This window comes from Anomaloglossus baeobatrachus, chromosome 4, assembly GCF_048569485.1.
Source record: "Anomaloglossus baeobatrachus isolate aAnoBae1 chromosome 4, aAnoBae1.hap1, whole genome shotgun sequence".
NCBI classification, from domain to species: domain Eukaryota; kingdom Metazoa; phylum Chordata; class Amphibia; order Anura; family Aromobatidae; genus Anomaloglossus; species Anomaloglossus baeobatrachus.
Window position 1 is genome coordinate 419,568,169 of NC_134356.1, and position 21,218 is coordinate 419,589,386.

General features: G+C 47.1%; 1 protein-coding gene across 2 annotated transcripts in view; it reads right to left on the bottom strand.

The window, feature by feature from the left end:
* Positions 1-21,218, bottom strand: part of TNPO3 (transportin 3) — a 110,964-nt gene that overhangs the window by 74,433 nt on the left and 15,313 nt on the right. For both annotated transcript variants that reach the window (XM_075345392.1, XM_075345391.1), the window contains exon 7: positions 3,715-3,853. In XM_075345392.1, coding sequence (XP_075201507.1) covers positions 3,715-3,853 — 139 coding nt within the window. The remainder of the gene's footprint in view (positions 1-3,714; positions 3,854-21,218) is intronic.

Consider the following 21,218-nt stretch of genomic DNA (forward strand, 5'->3'; position numbering starts at 1 on the left):
GAGCTAGAAGAAAAGGAATTTACGGTAAGTAAACAAAATTCCCTTCTTCCCACCATCACTGAATTAGATCTTACTCATCTTCTTTCCAAATCACAGATTACCACTTGTGCACTTGACCACATCCTATCTCCCCTCCTTCCCAAACTCACTATCACGCTTAACCTGGCCCTAGCCCAACTCTTCAACAACTTCTGGTACCTTCCCTTCTGTTTTCAAATATGCCACAATCACACCCATCCTGGAGAATCCATTCTTTGACCCAACCTGAAAATTCAGCTATCGTCCCATATCACTGCTCCCGTTCACCTCCAAACTTCTCAAACAGCATGACACACTGAACTTTCTTACCACTTCTCCTAACTCATCTGCAACAACCTACAATCGGGCTTCCATTCCAACCACAGAAACTGCCCTAACCAAAAATACTAATGACTTACTTAACGACAAAGCGAATACAATATTTTAAACTCCTACTTATAGACCTGTCCTCTGTTTTCAACACAGTTAACCCCTACGTCATATTACAGATCCTCCCTTCCCTTGGTGTCAAAGACTTGCCCTTTCATGGATCTCCTCTAAATGGACCTACTCTTTTAACTACACACTTAGGCTGGTTTCAGACATTCAGGTACGTGTGACCTCTGTTTTTAACACGGATGCCACATATACCCATGTTATTATTTGCTGTTACTCACACGTCCGTGGTTTCACACGGACCGTGTGAGCTCTCATGACTCTGCACGCACACACGTAGGCATGTCCGTTTTTTTCCGGTAGCGCGGGTGTCACACGGATCGCGCATTGATGTGATCCGTGTGACATCAGTGTGACATGTATCGGAGAAAACAGAGACCTTTTTATTAAAAAGATTTTCTATATTTACCTGCAGCGATGCTGTCTCCGGCTCTGCTGCCTCCCGTTCTTGACCCCCGCTCATTATAAACACTGAATATTCAGTGCCCCGTGGAGCTGGAAGCAGGGACAGCGGTGGGGACTTCAGTGCCAGGGACCTCGTCGCTGGGTGAGTATACAGCAGAGTGTGTGTGTGTGTGTGTGTGTGTGTGTGTGTGTGTGTGTGTGTGTGTGTGTGTGTGTGTGTGTGTGTGTGTCCCCACGGTGCTGTCCTCGGCAGTGCTGTCTCTGCGCTGCTCCGGCTTCCAGCTCCTGAGTGCGGTGAATAATCGATGAATATAATGAGCGGGGGTCAGGAGCGGGAGGCAGCAGAGCCTGAGACAGAAGGTGACTATGGAAAATTTTTAATTTCAAAGACCCGTATTTTCTATGAAACCTGTCACACGTATGCAAACATGGGTGACTGGTACCTGATTAAACATGGACGTCTGAAACTGGTCTTAGAGTCTCCTAGTCACATACTACCTCCTCATCCCCTTTGTATATATGTTGTTGTTCCACAAGGCTCTGCCTTGGGGGTGCTACTCTTCCTCACCTATATTTTTGGCCTGAAACACCTCAAAGTCACATGGCTTCTAGTACCATCTATATGCTGATGACACTCCGATCTACCCATCTGGTCCTGACATCAAATTTCTGCTGTCCAGAATCACAGAGTGTGTATCAGCCATATCCTCTTTCACATCACACATTCTAAAGCTCAGTGTGGACAAAACTGAACTCATCATCTTTCCTACATCCCATTTACCTCCCCTTGCTGATCTATACATGACAAAAGATATTACGTTCTCCTGTGTTTCAGAAGTCCGCTGCCTTTGAGTAACCCTCACTCTGCCTTGTCCTTCAAACTGCGCCATCCAAACTCTTACCACCTTCTGATTCCTCAAACTCATAAATATTTCCAGAATCTATCCTTTCAAAAATGAATCTACTGAAATGCTAGTGCATGCCCTCAACATCTCCCGCCTCGACTACTGCAATATCCTCCTCTGGCCATCCTGCTAATAGTCTTGCACCTCTCCAGTCAGTCCTTATCTTTCCTGCATGGCTAAGCCACCTCTCCTCCATACATATCCAAACTAATCTCCTGATATCTTTCCACACGTAATCTCTGTTCCTCTCAACACCTCCTTCTCTCCTCCACACTTGTACATTTCTCACTCAATTACCTCCAAGACTTCTTCCGAGTATCCCCCATGCTCTGGAATTCTGAAAACCCATCTCTGCAGCTTACAGCCTGCAATGACCCCGCTATCACCTCACCACCACCAGAGGAACTGCAACCTTGAACCTACTGTCTCTTTCCTTATTATACTGCAGACTAAGTCTGCAACGGCAGGGCCTTTTCTGTCTGTACCAGTCTGTCATTTTTAGTTTATTCTTTGTAATTTATACTTGTCTTTTGTATGTAAACCTCTTTTCACATGTACAGCGCCATGGAATCATTGGTGCTCTAAAAATAAATATTGCTTCCCCATTGGTAACAGTTATAGGAATTTTGTGAATTTATTTTAGTCCGTCACAGAACTACATAACTGTAAGGCTACTTTCACATTTCCGTCATTTTCCATCAGTCGCAATCCGTCGCTTTGAGAAAAAACTGAATCCTGCAAAATAATTAGCAGGATTCCGTTCTTCCCATAGACTTGTATTAACGACGGATTGCGACTGATGGTCTTGCGTTGCATCCGTCGGTTAACGGATCAGTCATGGAATGACTGACAGTCGGCAGATACAGCAGTTACACACAATGTAACGTTTTTTTGGAGCATCGAAACTATGCACTGCGCAGGATTCAGTCACAATCTGTCAAGAAGTATAATGGCTGTCTATGGTGCAAGATTCCGCCGTAATCCGTCACACAAGGAAATCCAGTGTTGGATTCCATCATGTTCTACTGAGTATGCCCAGTATGTACACAATCACATTGCAAGGCTCCAAAGCTGGTACGACGGATCCATTTTGTTCCACAGGGATCCGTCGCATCAGTCACAAAACGGATTGTGACTGATGGAAAAAAACTGATGTGTGAAAGTAGGCTTAGCATTAAGCTAGGTTCAAGCGGAGCTTTATTCCCTACAGCTGAAGTATTCAACACGTCTAGGCCTAAACTTCCATGAAGGATGTGCCTAGGTAGGCACCTACTCCATACAGACAATTATAAAACAGAACTTGACACTTGTCATGCTTCTGCTTTTAGTATATTTGATATATGTAGCAATCCCAAAAACACAATTGTTGTAATGTTGCGTTCCAACTGCACCTTCGACACACAATAAGATTATCACAGAAACTCATATATGGAAGAATTAGGTAGTGCTGAGGATAACAAGGTATGCCGTTGGCGTTAATGTCTTATACTCCCTCTTTTCATCAGCTCTACCTACCTCAATAAACAGATTTTGTGGAAATCCGATTGTCTGAGGAAGAAGTGATTGAAAAGTACAATTGTGTTTTTGGGATTGCTATAAATAAACAAATTGCAACATCACCGAGATAACTGTGTAGGCCTAAGTAGCCATTAGCCGCACGCTGTGTAGGATATCACAATTCTATACAACAACAAAAGAAAGTTATGCCAACACGGTGCTGCATGGCATATATCAGTGGGACAATATTCTAGTGTCCACCACGACAGAATATGTTCACTGCATGCATTGGGAGCCTATGTGCTGAATGCAGACAACCAACACCATGTGAACACAGCCTTAGCGTTTTATTTTGAACTCTACAAGTTATTTTTACATACATTTCTAGGGACATCTGAAACCAAAAGACCTAGTAACCATGCACTCACACTACCTCATATTGTGGGTGACCAGCACATATCAAGAGAAGGTCCAGCGTTCGGAGGTCTCCCAGCTCGTGACCTGGAGTAGAAACGATCTTCTCTAGAAAGGTTTCGCACAGTTCTGTAAACATCCTGCAATAGTTTAACACCCTGAAATGTACAAAAAAAAAAGAAAGAGAATTAACCTGTGGAAATGAACATAAGTTAAGTGTCACGTAAAAGAAGAAGCAAAGCTTCCTAAAGCAATGACCACAGAGATTTCACATATCTGAGCTGCAGCCATGCTGCCTCACGATTACATCATACAGATGTGAACTCAAACATAAGTTGTCCTTCCAACGCTGGTTCCAGTAATATAAGCTAGTCTGAACAGAAGCCGCATTCCTGAATGATTGATGTGCTGCATGCGCTCTGCAAGGATCATGTGGCCGATGCCGCCTGTGCTGGGCACATCTAAGGTTCCTTCTGAATAGCAGACACTCAAGACAGTGCAAGTTTTGCCACAAAAGGGCAAGGAAGGTGGTGGCGAAAGTGGGTAACTTGCACTTTGACAAGCGACAGACTGTGCAAGGGCATGGTCAGAAGAAGCTGCTTTTAATCAGGGCTAAATGAAATCTGCATCTTTCTAGATGTCAATTTAGAGGAAACATCTCTTTATAGCTGATTAATGTAAACCAATGGGAATTTTTAATATATCTAACTTATTCCCCTGTTATTTAATTATTACCTCCATATATGTTTATTGTTCTAAATATTATATTGGTCATGACTTGAAACCATTTACAATAGCAATCATTATTATGCAGTTGTGTTGTCCTATTACTGGAGTTTCCTCTAGATAGGCTTTTTCTGCGATCAATTAGAGGAACTCCCTTCTGTCAGGTTTTCATTGTCTTACTATATCAGTGGAGAGTGAGTTTATTTGCAAAGACCATGAGGAAGGCTGTAAAGCTGAAACGCGTAGTCTGCCCATTACTGCATTACAATATTGCCACTCAGTGTTACTTTGTCTCACGATTTTAAAGATGGAATACAAGTTACTTTTTAAAGGGAGTCTGTCACCAGATTTTTGCTAATTCATCTGAAAGCAGTATAATGTAGGGAAGGAGATTCCGAAAGTAACCAGGTTTATCTTAGATCACTGTGTGCAGCTGTTCTGACTTTATCTCAGAATTTAGTGTAGCAGAGTTGGGAGCTAGAGATTGTGCACTGACTGAGGTGTCAATCATAGCAGGGGGGTGTGCTGGTGTGCTCTGCAGAGGAGTCACACCAAGGTTAATCACAGAGGAATAAACCCTTTAGCATGAGTAAGGCTGCTTTCACACATCGGTTTGAGCCGTGCGGCTCAATCCGGCTGTGAAGCCTATGCAACGGATGCGGTGAAAACACCGCATCCTTTGCATAAGTTTTTTGCATGCGGCCGGTCCGGTTTTTGCCGCTTGCGGCATGCTACTGAGCATGCGCAGTGGCAATAACCGCATGCAGCGGCCGGATGCGGTTTTTGCCGCATCGCGCCGCATCCGGCATCCATAGGGATGCATTGGAAAAAGCGCCGCGTTGGCTGGATGCGGCGCGATGCGTTTTTTTTTTTTTGCTGGAGCAAAAAACGTGCCAGGGAACGTTCCATCCGGCCGTCGCATCGGCTAAATCTGCCTCATGCGGCAAAAACCGGACGGAACGCGAGCCCATGCGGCACTAATTAAAGTCTATGCAGGAAAAACGCAACTGGCAGCAAAAAAAACGGTTCCGTTTTTCCTGCAAAGTGCCGCATTGCAGAAACCGGGGGTGTGAAAGCAGCATAAACAATAGATTGCACACAGAAAAGAGAAACACAGATGTTTTTACTTTAACCATCGCAGCATGCTGTCCTCAGCTTACATTGCAATATCCCGGTGACAGATCCCCTTTAAGGATTCGTTGGTTCGCTTGCTGGATTTTCTGCTGCTATTTTCCTCAATAAGACTTAAAGGGATATTCTCATATGAGCAAGCAATCAACTATACACCGGTCTCAGCTTGCCGATACAGCACACCCTCTTAGGCCGGAGTCACACTTGTGAGAGTCCCTCGTGAGTCTCGCATCGCATCACCTGGCACGGCCTGCAGCTCTCAGGACTGGAGCATCTCAGCTGCATAGAAATACATGCAGCCATCCTGTTCCTGTCAGGAGAGTGTGTGGACGTGCCGGGTGATGCAGCGCGAGTCTCTTGCAAGTGTGATTCAAGCCTTACACAGAAGACAGTTGGCAAGTATAACCGAAATTGGCTGGATTTGCAAACTTTGTACTTGCGTACATGGACACTTTACCCAGTAATCTGAAGTTTGTGGTGTGAGATGATATGAATAATAAACCCCACAACTTAAAGTATAATAGTAACAATGTACGAGACAATATGATGGGTAACAGGACCCGATTCCAAATGGTAAAATCCACTTAATAAATCGAGCAAAAGTTAAACCTTCAAGGGTATGTTCACAAGCGGCATCTTTTGTTTACCAGAAAGATGCCGCGTTTTTGTCCCAAAATACGCAATGTGTTTTGACGCGTTTTTACCGCGTCTTTCCCAATGCGTTTTAAAAGTGAAATCTATTGACTGGAAGGGCTCAAAAACGCTGGAAAAACTGAAAAATAATTGACATGCTGCATCCTCAAAAACGCAGCCAAGACACAGCCAACAAAAGATGCCCAATGTGGACAGCAAAACAGAAATCTTAGACGTTGCTGGGAGAAGGGCATGCATGAGGTGCATCTTTATGACCTCAAAAACGCAGCAAAAGATGCCCTGTGTGAACTTAGTCTTAATGGGTTGCTTCCTACCAGAAAAAAAATTTCTGTAAGGTACAGTTAAACCCCCCCAAAAACACCCAACAAATCTGTGATGTAATTATCCTCCGCCACTGTCCCATTTTCTGTTCTTTGGCTGCAGGGGTGACCATGTCGACACTGCTTTGTCCATGTAGATGGCGCGAGCTGCTTAGCACACCAATTGGCTGCAGCGCTTGAGACTTGATGTCACTGCTGCAGCAGTGGACCATAGGAGAGTAAGGGAAGTAGTTTTTTTTCTGAAAGGGGACCATCTCTTTAAGCCTGTAACTGGGTTACAGCATTTGGCTTTCAATAGAGAAACGTGAAACCAACCATGTGAGCATTGCACGGCTCAGATTATGCTGTAAATGTCATGTATGCTGCCAGCACATACCATGGAGGTGTCTTCCATACAGGATGTCATATGAAACTAGGTTTATTACAGAGAGGGAGAAAAAAAAAAAAAAAAAAAAAAAAAAAGAGTTGCACAAGGATCGCCCCTGCTGAATTATGAAAGTTACGTCCCTTTTACACAGACTAAGGCGTCCCCTTGTTCCTGTTTTCTCACTCCATGAAATTGCTGATTACTACAGAAGATTAGAAGAGGACTTTTCTCATTCACATTCTCAAATTGGATGACTAAGGCCCAATGTCACAGCCAGGATAATATGGAACTAGACAAATGAATGGGGCTTAAGAAAACCCTGAGTCAGCTGGCAGACAACCACCAGACTATCGGCTACATTTTGGGTTATCATTTTGATGCATTAGTTTACATAAAGGACTAAATGAAACTAAAAGACTAAATATCTGCAACACTTTTAGATTATGTTACTACACCACCATCATCAGACTGGAAAAAAAAAAGCTCAAACTGTACTCCAATGATCAGATGCACTCAGTGTAAGGCCAGTGATATCCAATGTGGGCAATTGTCCGGTGAGCGGGTCTCGGGGACTTCGGATACTATAATGTCCAGTCCTCCATTGACTCAAAAGATCGGCTCCATATGGTGCATGCTACTAGCTTTTTTCTCTGTCAGTAAACATGTATGTTAAGGTACCGTCACACATAACGAGATCGCTAGCGAGATCGCAGCTGAGTCACGGTTTCCGTAGTAGTGATCCTGTTAGCGATCTTGTTATGTGTGACACCTACCAGCGATCAGGCCCCTGCTGTGAGATCGCTAGTCGTTGCAGAATGGTCCAGGCCATTTTCTTCAAAGACTATGCCCTGCTGGGCAGGACACATCGCTGTGTTTGACACTGTGTGACAGGGTCACAGTGACTGCTGAGATCGTTATACAGGTCGCTACTGCGACCTGTATTGTTCCTGCATCGCTGGTAAGATCTGACTGTGTGACATCTCACCTGCGACCTCCCCGCGACTTACCAGCGATCCCTATCAGGTTGCATCGTTTTCGGAATCGCTGGTAAGTCGTGTGTGACTGGGCCTTTAGATTACTCTTGCTAGAAAGATTGGAGGGTTGTAGTCAATGACTGACAAGATTGAAGGCTGGCACAAGATATTTCTCCAGACTTCCTCAAACAGCAACTTGTGATTTCAACCGGGAATAAGACACCAAGCATAACGGCAGCTTATCTCCTGTAAGACCTTGACCGGGCACACTAGCTTGTATTTATTGATCCTTCTTCACGGGTCAAAATACAGTACACATAAGACTGATGACTAATATGGTTTACAAAATTCTGTCAACTTCTAATGGGGCACTCAGGGATTAGGAGAAACTAAATAACTAAAGGAAATATCATTATAAATACCTTCATAAATACCTTTATTTAGCAAATCACATTTGTCTAGGGAGGTAATCACTATATAATTAAAATCTTCTCCAATTTTATACTGACAGAAACCCTGACCTAGAATGAATACTGAAAATAACAGGGGAGATAAGATAAGAGGCTGCTCACACTGCTGTCCACCCTGACTAATCTCATACTGTAGCTGCCAGAGATGCTGAAGTAAGAAGAGGCTGCTCACACTGCTGTCCACCCTACCCATCTCTCATATTGTAACTACCAGGGATGTTAAGATAAGAGGCTGCTCATACTGCTGTGCACCCTGCCCATCTAATCTCATATTGTAACTACCAGGGATGTTAAGATAAGAGGCTGCTCACACTGCTGTCCACCCTACCCATCTCTCATATTGTAACTACCAGGGATGTTAAAAGAGGCTGCTCATACTGCTGTGCACCCTGCCCATCTAATCTCATATTGTAACTACCAGGGATGTTAAGATAAGAGGCTGATCACACTGCTGTCCACCCTACCCATCTCTCATATTGTAACTACCAGGGATGTTAAGATAAGAGGCTGCTCATACTGCTGTGCACCCTGCCCATCTAATCTCATATTGTAACTACCAGGGATGTTAAGATAAGAGGCTGATCACACTGCTGTCCACCCTACCCATCTCTCATATTGTAACTACCAGGGATGTTAAGATAAGAGGCTGCTCACACTGCTGTCCACCCTACCCATCTCTCATATTGTAACTACCAGGGATGTTAAAAGAGGCTGCTCATACTGCTGTGCACCCTGCCCATCTAATCTCATATTGTAACTACCAGGGATGTTAAGATAAGAGGCTGATCACACTGCTGTCCACCCTACCCATCTCTCATATTGTAACTACCAGGGATGTTAAGATAAGAGGCTGCTCATACTGCTGTGCACCCTGCCCATCTAATCTCATATTGTAACTACCAGGGATGTTAAGATAAGAGGCTGATCACACTGCTGTCCACCCTACCCATCTCTCATATTGTAACTACCAGGGATGTTAAGATAAGAGGCTGCTCACACTGCTGTCCACCCTGACTAATCTCATACTGTAGCTGCCAGAGATGCTGAAGTAAGAAGAGGCTGCTCACACTGCTGTCCACCCTACCCATCTCTCATATTGTAACTACCAGGGATGTTAAGATAAGAGGCTGCTCATACTGCTGTGCACCCTGCCCATCTAATCTCATATTGTAACTACCAGGGATGTTAAGATAAGAGGCTGCTCACACTGCTGTGCACCCTGCTTATCTAATTTCATACTGTAGATGCCAGGGATGCTGAGGTAAGAAGAAGCTGCTCACACGGTTGTCCACCTAGTATTTATGTACTAATTCTGGAGATAGGTTAGGTTAGATTAGGCAAGAGGAGGCTGCTTACACTGCTGTCTGCCCAGTCTTTCTGAATATCAATACAAAATATGTTGTTATCTCCAGGTCACTGCACCGGATCTTCCTCCTGCACATGCTTAAAGACATGTCTCAACATTTTAGGACAATTTTCTGTCAGTGTAACATGATGGCAGCAGTTGTATTCTATAGTGATCACCTCCCTAAAGAAAACTATTGTGAGTTACTAATTAAAAAAAAAAAAATACATAGAAATGTATTTAGAATGACATTGCTTTGGTTATTTTGGATTAAAGACGGAGATCAGAGAAAAAACAAAACAAAAAGCAAAACCAGTAAAAGAAGATATTGTACCTACATACATATTTCTAAGGGCACGTTCACACTGGTGATGATTCTCTCCAGCTACAGAATCGGATGCATTAAGCAAATGACACCCAGCTCAAACTGATCAGAATGAGCCAAGTGCATTCACTGTGCTCCAATTGTCTCAAATGCGAGAATCGGAGCACAGCTGCGGAGAAGATGAAGTTAATTTCTCCATCTTCTCCCTCGTCTGTGTAGGCGTAAATCAGACTACACTCCGATACTTGCCATGCCCGCATAGACTTGAATGGGTGCGCGCCATCCGTGATACTCTGCCACTCGCAGCATGCAACTTTACAAGAAAAAAAAAAAGCGTATAGTATAACAATGCGCCAAGGGCTACTGGATAACACATCGGATAGCACTCAGCCATGTTATACGCCAGGGTGAGTGAACTCTAAATGAGAAGAAAAATTTGCAGACTTGACTTTCCTATCAAGAGACATAATCAAAACAGACTACGATGGATGTGGTTTCCAAATAAAGCTTCCAAGAGCCAAGCCTCAAACTTTGGACCTTCACCAGAACGTTCTTCTGACATGTTGTGCCCATGCAGTCTGTGTTCTGCTGCATCCTCGCCGCTGCCTGCACAGCAGTGTCAGTGTCTACCCGCAGTATCAGCAGCTTGTCACCCTGCAGCGCGTGCAGCCGCAGGGAGGCCGAGCGCTGCTGTCAGGAGGTGAGATGAGATCATTACCTGCGGTAACGATCTCCTGCCTCCTGACGTCAGCGCTGTCACTGCCGTCTATGCCCGCGGCCCGAGACTGTTACTAGCGGTGACGTCACGGGCTCTCCCGATACTGCTGAGAACGCGGCAGGCATAGAAGGCAGTGACAGCGCTGACGTCAGTAGTGCAGGAGATCGTCACTGCAGGTAATGATCTCATCTAACCTCCTGAAGTCAGCGATCGTCATCCCCTGCAGTGACCTGGGCTAACCTATTGATGTTAGCTCAGGTCACTGCATTACTCTCCCAGCCAATGGGGAAGATTTTGTTCTTCATTGACTGGGACAGTGACTATGGTATGGATTACGCCGGACCCGGATTTGATTGTTCTTGTCAAAAAATTGGTGAAAGAGGGAATGTGGGGAGCGTTTTTTCAAATAAAACTTTTTTTTGTTGTCCATTTTTTATTTATTACTACTGACTGGGTTGGTGATGTTGGGTATCTGATAGACGCGTGACATCACTAACCCCAGGGCCTGATGCCAGGTGACATTACACATCTGGCATCAACCCCATATATTACCCAGTTTGCCACCGCACCAGGGCAACGGGATGAGTTGGGCCGAAGCGCCAGGATTGGCACGTCTAATGGATGCGCCACTTCTGGGGCAGCTGCGGCCTGCTATTTTTAGGCTGGGGAGTGTCCAATAACAGTGGACCTCCCTAGTCTGAGAATATCAGACCCCAGCTGTCCGCTTTACCTTGGCTGGTGATCCAATTTGGGGGGGACCCCACGTTTTTGTTTTAAATTATTTATTTAATGTAAAATAACAGCGTGGGGTGTCCTCTATTTTGGATTACAAGCCATGGTGCCAGCTGTGGTTTGCAGGCTGCAGCCGTCTGCTTTACCCTAGCTGGCTACAAAAGATGGGGGGACCTCACGTCGTTTTTTTTTTTTTAATTATTTATTTTTTGGCTAAATACAAGGCTAGGCACCCTTTAGTGCCACATGAAAGTCACTGAAGGGTGCCAGCTTAGAATATGCAGGGAGGTGGGACATAATATATGTCTTTCTCATCTATCTATTCATCTATCCATCTTTCCTTCTATCCATTATCTGTCTATATATCGATTATCTAGCTATTATCTATATTATTTATTGCAGTTCAGCATAAAAAACCGCAGGGACCAACCTGCGGAAAAACCGTGGCAAAAACGCATGCGTTTTTCCCGCGGTCTTGGTGCGTTTTTTTACCGCAGGTGCGGTAATCTTCAACTCCCAGAAGTTTGTCAAGAAATTTTCTTGAGAAAAATCACTTTTTTAGTGCGCACATAGCCTTAATGCAGACTTATTTTTTAAGAAAATTGTTTAAAAAAAAAAAAAAGTTTGTGTCACAATTTTCACAGTCCTGTAAAATTTTTAATTTTTTTGTTGATGGGGCTGAGTGAGGGCTTTTTTTTCCCACAGTGAGCTGACTTTCTTTTCATTTTGGTGATGGACAGATCTGCTCACAGGCTCCTGTATCACAAGCCAATTTATGAACAGGAGGGCTGTGCAGTCTGCAGGAAAGGCTGCGCTAGCAAGTGTGTGTGTGTGTATTATATATTATACACTCACACATACAAATATACATAGTTTCCATCCACTATCTAAAAAGACACACCTGCAGGTTTTCTCACTGTGACATGAAATCAGAATAAACGTTTCCCATTTTAGGTCAAATAGGAACCAAAATTATTAATATTTGCCAAATGCCAGAATAATGAGAATGTTTTAAGGCTATGTGCGCACTTACCGGAATTTGCCGCGGATTTTTCGCGGTTTTGCTGCATGTTTTGCTGCAGAAAATGTTCATAACATCTCTGCAGTGAATCACAAGCAAAACCTATGGGAAAAAAAAATCCTGTGCGCACTAGGCGGATTTTGACAGCTGCATGTTTTGCTGCAGGATTCCCGCAGCAAAAACAATTGCATGTCAATTCTTTTCCGCACGTCGCTGCGGGATTTCACTCCATTGACTCCAATATAATCGTGAAATCCCGCAGGGAATAACGCAGGCAGCAAATTCTGTGCGATTCACTGCGTTTTGCTGCGTTATTCCCTGCGGTATTTCGCGGTTTACCTGCGGTAATGTACATCACTTGCTTGCGGTTTTGCAGGGAAGTGATGTCATTACAGGAAGAGGAAGCCGTGCAGAGAGTAAACACACACAGATCACAGACACAGAACACATCACAGACATAGAACACAGACACAGACACATAGAACACACATAGAAAGCAAACGGAAATATAGAAAACAAAACATGTGGGCTCCGCTGTATATTTACCGTCCAGCCGAGGTAAGCACACAGCGGCGGCCCGGTATTCTCAGGCTGGGGAGGGAGATGGGCAGGGTTAATGTCCCCCGCCTCACTCCCCCTCCGGCAGCCGAGAATATCAGCCGCAGCTGCCCCGGCACTGTCGCATGCATTATGCGGCAGAACCGGCGTGTCCCCGGCTCTTCCTGCCGCCGTGTAGCAGTGGCAGGCAAGGTAACACAAGGGGTTAATGGTGGTGGATCACCGCCATTAACTCCAGGCTTGATCATGGCAGCGTCTATGTGACAGCTGACATGATCAACCCGTAAGTAAAGTGAATAAAACACACACCGAAAAATCCTTTATTTTAAATAAAACACAAACAAGCCTTGTTCACCCTTTTATTAACCCCTCCCGAAACAAAGCTCCGGCGTAATCCACAGCTCCGACGTCCTGCGAGGCTTGTATCCAGCCGCGACTGACACAGACACTGCTGAATGCAGCCTCTCAGCGAGACAGCAGAGGTAATTACCGGTCATTTCCCACAGCCGGTAATGTGAACTCACTGCCGACCGTGGGAAATGCAGCGATCTGTCCTCTATCTATCTATCCCTCTATCTATCTATCCCTCTCTCAATCTATTCTTCTGTCTCTTTATCTATCTATTACTATCTAAGAAGGAAATGATTTATTTTTTTTATTTTTTTTCAATGTGCTTTATTGCATTGAATGCAATAAGCACATGTACCAACCCGCACGCGGCAAAACTGCGGCAATACCGCGAACAATACCGCGGTAAAACCGCAGCAAACCGCATGTGGTTTTCGGGTGCGATTTGCCGCGGTTTTTTACCGCGGGTGCGGTAATCTTTGAGAGCATGCGGAATTTTCTCAAGAAAATTCCATTTCCCAGTGCGCACATAGCCTTAAGGAGTTTTATTACTTTCTGCAAAGTCAAAAGTTTACATACATTTCATTAGTATTTGGTATCATTACCCTTAATGTACGACTTGGGTCAAACATTTTGGATATCCTTCCACAAGCTTCTCACAATAGCTGGACGAAATTTGGGTCCATTCTTCCTGACAGAACTGGTGTAACTGAGCCATGTTTGTAGGCTGCCTTGCTCGCACCTGCCCTTTCAGCTTAAATGTTCAATAGGATTGAGATCGGGGCTTTGCGATGGCCACTCCAAAACACGGAGTTTGTTATCCTTAAGCCACTTTGTCACCAGTTTGGCAGTATGCTTCGGGTCATTGTCCATTTGGAAGACCCATTTACACCCAAGCTTTAAGTTCCTGGCTGATGTCTTGAGATGTTTCTTTAATATAGCCACAGTCTTCTTTCCTCATGTTGCCATCTATTTTGTGAAGTGCAAAACAGCCTCCTGCAGCAAAACAACCCCACAACAGGATGCTGCCGCCCCCGTGTTTTATAGTTGGGATGGTGTTCTTAGGCTTCAAAGCTTCCCCCTTTTTTCCCCAAACGTAAATGGTCATTATGGTCAAAAAGTATTTTACTTTCATCAGACCACAGGACATGTCTTCAAAAATTAAGTTCTTTGTTCCAGTGAGAACTCGCATACAATAATCTGGCTTTTTTATGTTTCTTTTGTAGTAATGGCTTCTTCCTGGCAGAGTGGCCTCTCAGCTCATGTTGATATAGTACTCCTTTCACTGTGGATAATGACACAATCTTACCAGCTTCCACCAGCATCTTCACAAGGTCTTTTGCTTTTGTTCTTGGGTTGATATGCACATGCCTAACCATAGCACGTTCTTCTCTGGTGCATGTTCATCTCTGGTACACAAAACCAGTCTCCTTCCTGGGCAATATGATGGCTGGACATTTCCAGCTTGTTTGTACTTGCGCATAATTATTTGTACAGATGAACGAGGTACCTTCAGGTATCTCGAAATTGCACCCAAGGATGAACCAGACTTATGCAAGTCCACAATTCTCTTCCTGAGATCTCGGCCGATTTCATGCGACTTTCTCATCATGCGAAACTCAAAAAAAGCAGTGTGTTTCAGATGTGCATTAAAATACATCCACAGGTGTCTAATTAAATCAGATGTTGCCTATAAACCTATCAGAAGCTTCCAAAGACATGACATCATCATATGGGCTGTCCCATATTGTTTAAAAGCAAAGTACTCTTAGTGTATGTAAACTTTTGACTTTCCAGAAAGTAATAAAAATGCCTTAAAACATTCTCTCGCTCTCCTTATCCTGGTGTTTGGCAAATATAAACTTCTGGTTTGAACTGTACATACACACTGAACAAAAATATAAATGCAACAATTTTGTTTTTGCTCCTATTTTTCATGAGCTGACCTCAAAAGATCTTAGACTTTTTCTACGTATACGAAAAAGGGAATTTTGTTTACTTACCGTAAATTCCTTTTCTTCTAGCTCCTATTGAGAGACCCAGACAATTGGGTGTATAGCTTCTGCCTCTGGAGGCCACACAAAGTATTACACTTTAAAAAGTGTAACCCCTCCCCTCTGCCTATACACCCTCCCGTGGACCACGGACTCCTCAGTTTTGGTGCAAAAGCAGGAAGGAGAAAGCTTATAAATTGGTCTAGGGTAAATTCAATCCGAAGGATGTTCGGAGAACTGAAGACCATGAACCATAAGAACAATTCAACATGAACAACATGTGTACACAAAAGAACAACCAGCCCGAAGGGCACAGGGGTGGGTGCTGGGTCTCCCAATAGGAGCTAGAAGAAAAGGAATTTACGGTAAGTAAACAAAATTCCCTTTTTCTTTGTCGCTCCATTGGGAGACCCAGACAATTGGGACGTCCAAGAGCAGTCCCTGGGTGGGTAAAAGAATACCTCAATCGAAAGAGCCGAAAAACGGCCCCCTCTTACAGGTGGGCAACCGCCGCCTGAAGGACTCGCCTACCTAGACTGGCGTCAGCCGACGCATTGGTATGCACTTGATAGTGCTTCGTGAAAGTGTGCAGACTAGACCACGTAGCTGCCTGACACACCTGCTGAGCCGTCGCCCGGTGCCGCAAAAGCCCAGGACGCACCTACAGCTCTGGTAGAATGGGCTTTCAACCCTGAAGGAAGTGGAAGCCCAGAAGAACGGTAGGCCTCGAGAATCGGTTCCTTGATCCACCGAGCCAAGGTTGACTTGGAGGCCTGAGAGCCCTTACGCTGGCCAGCGACAAGGACAAAGAGCGCATCTGAACGGCGCAGGGGCGCCGTGCGAGACACGTAGAACCGGAGTGCTCTCACTAGATCCAAAGAGTGCAAATCCTTTTCACACTGGTGAATTGGATTAGGGCAAAAGGAAGGCAAGGAGATATCCTGATTGAGATGAAAAGGGGACACCACCTTAGGGAGAAATTCCGGGAACGGACGGAGAACCACCTTATCCTGGTGAAAAACCAGGAAGGGAGCTTTGCATGACAGCGCTGCAAGCTCAGACACTCTCCGAAGAGACGTGACTGCCACTAGGAAGGCCACCTTCTGCGAAAGACGGGAGAGAGAGACATCCCGCAGTGGCTCAAAAGGCGGCTTTTGAAGAGCCGTCAGGACCCTGTTAAGGTCCCAAGGTTCCAACGGATGTTTGTAAGGTGGGACTATGTGGCAGACCCCCTGCAGGAACGTGCGGACCTGCGGAAGCCTGGCTAGACGCTTTTGAAAAAACACGGAGAGCGCCGACACTTGGCCCTTGATAGAGCCGAGGGACAAACCCTTGTCCACTCCAGATTGAAGGAATGAAAGGAATGTGGGTAAGGCAAACGGCCATGGAGAAAAACCGTTAGCAGTGCACCAGGACAGGAAGATTTGCCAAGACCTATAATAGATCTTGGCGGACGTTGGCTTCCTGGCCTGTCTCATGGTGGCAATGACATCCTGAGATAACCCTGAAGACGCTAGGAGCCAGGACTCAATGGCCACACAGTCAGGTTGAGGGCCACAGAATTCAGATGGAAAAACGGACCTTGTGACAGCAAGTCTGGGCGGTCTGGAAGTGCCCACAGTTGACCCACCGTGAGATGCCACAGATCCGGATACCACGACCGCCTCGGCCAGTCTGGAGCGACGAGAATGGCGCGACGGCAGTCGGACCTGATCTTGCGTAGTACTCTGGGCAGCATTGCCAGAGGGGGAAACACATACGGCAATCGGAACTGCGACCAATCCTGCACTAACGTGTCCGCCGCCAGAGCTCTGTGATCCTGAGACCATGCCATGAAGGCCGGGACCTTGTTGTTGTGCCGTGACGCCATGAGATCGACGTCCGGCGTTCCCCAGCGGCGACAGATCTCCCGAAACACGTTTGGGTGAAGAGACCATTCCCCCGCGTCCATGCCCTGACGACTGAGAAAATCTGCTTCCCAATTTTCTACGCCCGGGATGTGAACTGCGGAGATGGTGGAGCCTGTGTCTTCCACCCACTGCAGAATCCGCCGGACTTCCTGGAAGGCCAGACGACTGCGAGTGCCGCCTTGGTGATTGATGTAGGCGACGGCAGTGGCGTTGTCCGACTGGATTCGGATCTGCCTGCCCTCCAGCCACCGATGGAAAGCCAATAGGGCTAGATATACTGCCCTTATCTCCAGAATATTGATCTGAAGGGACGATTCTATCGGAGTCCAGGTTCCTTGAGCCCTGTGGTGGAGAAAAACCGCTCCCCAACCTGACAGGCTCGCGTCCGTGGTGACCACAGCCCAGGTTGGGGGTAGGAATGATCTTCCTCCCGACAGAGATGTGGGTAGGAGCCACCACTGAAGTGATGTTTTGGTCGCGAGGGAAAGAGAGACGTTCTTGTCGAGGGAAGCCGCACTCTTGTCCCATTTGTGGAGAATATCCCATTGGAGTGGCCGTAGATGAAATTGTGCAAACGGCACTGCCTCCATAGCTGCCACCATCTTCCCCAGGAAGTGCATGAGGCGCCTTAAGGGGTGTGATTGACTCCGAAGAAGTGATTGCACCCCCGCCTGCAGAGAAAGCTGTTTGTCCCGCGGTAGCTTGACTAACGCTGGCTGTGTGTGAAACTCCATCCCAAGGTAAGTCAGTGATTGGGTTGGTGTCAACTTGGATTTCGGGAAGTTGATGATCCACCCGAACTGCTGGAGAGTCGCCAGAGCGACGGTAAGGCTTTGTTGACACGCCACCCGAGAAGGGGCCCTGACTAGGAGATCGTCCAAGTAGGGGATCACCGAGTGGCCCTGAGAGTGTAGGACCGCCACGACAGATGCCATGACTTTGGTGAAAACCCGTGGGGCTGTCGCCAGGCCGAAGGGCAATGCGACGAACTGGAGGTGTTCGTCCCCGATGGCGAAACGCAGGAAACGTTGATGTTCGGGTGCGATCGGCACATGGAGATAAGCATCCTTGATGTCGATCGATGCCAGGAAGTCTCCTTGTGACAACGAGGCGATGGCTGAGCGGAGAGATTCCATCCGAAACCGTCTGGTTCTCACATGTCTGTTGAGTAGCTTGAGGTCCAGAACGGGACGGAATGACCCGTCCTTTTTGGGCACTACAAACAAGTTGGAGTAAAAGCCGCGACCACGTTCCTGAAAGGGAACGGGGATCACAACACCTTCTGACTTCAGAGCGTCCACTGCCTGAAAAAGTGCATCGGCCTGAGCGGGGGGCGGGGAGGTTCTGAAGAAACGAGCCGCAGGACGTGAGCTGAACTCTATCCTGTAACCCTGAGACAGAATGTCTCTCACCCATCGGTCTTGAACATGTGGCCACCAGGCGTCTCCAAAGCGGGAGAGCCTGCCACCGACCGAGGATGCGGCTAGGAGAGGCTGAGAGTCATGAGGAGGCCGTCTTGGAGGCAGTGCCTCCTGCGGCCTTTTGGGGGCGTGACTTGGACCGCCACGCATAGGAGTTCCTCTGGCCTTTCTCCGGCCTGTTGGACGAGGAGGATTGTGGCTTGGCGGAGGGACGAAAGGACCGAAACCTTGATTGTATTTTTCGTTGCGGAGGCTTCTTAGGTCTGGACTGGGGTAAGGAGGATTCCTTTCCCTTGGATTCCTTAATAATCTCATCCAATCGTTCGCCAAATAAACGGTCGCCAGAAAAAGGCAGACCAGTTAAGAACCTTTTGGAAGCCGAGTCTGCTTTCCATTCGCGCAGCCACATGGCCCTGCGGACTGCCACGGAGTTAGCGGATGCTACAGCCGTTCGGCTAGCGGAGTCCAGGACGGCGTTCATGGCGTAGGACGAAAAGGCAGATGCCTGGGAAGTCAAAGACGAAACATGCGGAGCAGAATTCCGTGTGACAGCATTAATCTCAGCCAGACAAGCAGAGATCGCTTGGAGAGCCCACACAGCGGCAAAGGCCGGGGCGAAAGACGCGCCCGTGGCCTCATAGATGGACTTCACCAAGAGCTCTGTCTGTCTGTCAGTGGCATCCTTCAGGGATGAGCCATCTGCGACAGACACAACGGATCTAGCAGCCAATTTGGAGACTGGCGGATCCACCTTGGGAGAGTGAGACCAGCCCTTAACAACTTCAGATGGAAAGGGATAACGTGTGTCAGCATGCCGTATAGCAAAGCGCTTGTCCGGGACCGCCCTGGGCTTCTGGACAGCATCCCTGAAGTTAGAGTGATCAAAAAACGTATTTCGCGTACGCTTGGGGAACCGAAACTGGTGTTTCTCCTGCTGAGAAGCCGACTCCTCCACATGAGGAGGCGGGGGAGAGAGATCCAACACCTGGTTGATGGATGAGATAAGATCATTTACTAAGGCATCCCCCTCAGGTGTATCAAGGTTAAGGGCGAAGTCAGGGTCAGAGCCCTGAGATCCCACATCCGCCTCGTCTTCCTGAGAGTCCTCCGAGCAGCGTGAGGAAGACGGGGAAGAGTCCCAGCGAGACCGCTTTGCCGGTCTGGGACTGCGGTCCGGGCAGGAGTCCTCCGCCTGAGACCTAGGGGCCAACCTGGGAGCGCGCTGCGGCGCGGACCGAGAGGGGCCTGGAGGAGACAAGCTAACAGGAACCGGGGCCTGTGAAGGGTCCGGTCTGGATTGCAATGCCTCCAGGAGCCTAGAAGACCATTTGTCCAAAGATTGTGCCATGGATTGAGAAAGGGACTGAGAGAGTTTCTCAGCAAAAGATGAGCTGTTCACTGAGAAGCATCCACCGGCAGAATGCCAGAAAATGGCCGCCGGAGCTCTCAGGGGAGGAGTGGAGCCGAGGGCGGCGCCAGCCAAGAGCGGGAATCTGGGGTCCCCACAGTGGTCAGTGAGGGGGGAGGAAGACATGCAGGATGCTCCAGCCCTCACATCCGACGTCATGCCGGAGAACCCGCCCTTACCCCTGACAGGCAGGCCCGGGGGCGGGATTTTTGCGACTAGGCCGCGGTGAAGCCGGGGACTAAATTTGAGGCCGCGCCCGACAAGCAGGCACGGTCGGCGCGGAAGTCCACCAGCCTCCTCAGTTTTAAAACTACCGCGGCTCCCGTGAAGAAGGTGCGCTCTCTGTACGATCCCCGACAGGGATACAGAGTACCTTTAAGTTGCAGGGCCCGGTCCCTAGGGTTGAAGAGGCTCCGGTCCGGCAGGTTCCCTCAGGGGCTGCGGATGGAGCACGGTCCCAGCAAATGGAAGACCGCTCAGGATCCCACTTCTCCCAGAGCCGCTAAGGGATGGTGAAGGAGACGGCATGTGGCTCCAGCCTCTGTACCCGCAATGGGTACCTCAACCTTAACAACACCGCCGACATAGTGGGGTGAGAAGGGAACATGCCGGGGACCCCGTGGGGGTCCTCTTTTCTTCCAACCGACATAAATAAGTCTGAGAATTCATGAGTGGATGTGTGCCTCCTTCCACACAAAGCATAAAACTGAGGAGCCCGTGGTCCACGGGAGGGTGTATAGGCAGAGGGGAGGGGTTACACTTTTTAAAGTGTAATACTTTGTGTGGCCTCCAGAGGCAGAAGCTATACACCCAATTGTCTGGGTCTCCCAATGGAGCGACAAAGAAAGGCCTTTTTCTCTAAAATTTTGTTCACAAATTTGTCGAAATCTGTGAGCACTTCTCCTTTGCTGAGATAATTCACCCACCTCCCAAGTATGGCATATCAAGATGCTGATCAGACAGCACGATTATTGCACAGGTGTGCCTTTGGCTGGCCACAATAAAAGGCCCTCAATGCCACAAATGTCAAACGTTTTGAGGGAGCGTGCAGTTGTCCACCAGAACTGCTACCCATAAATTGAATGTAAATTTCTTTATCAT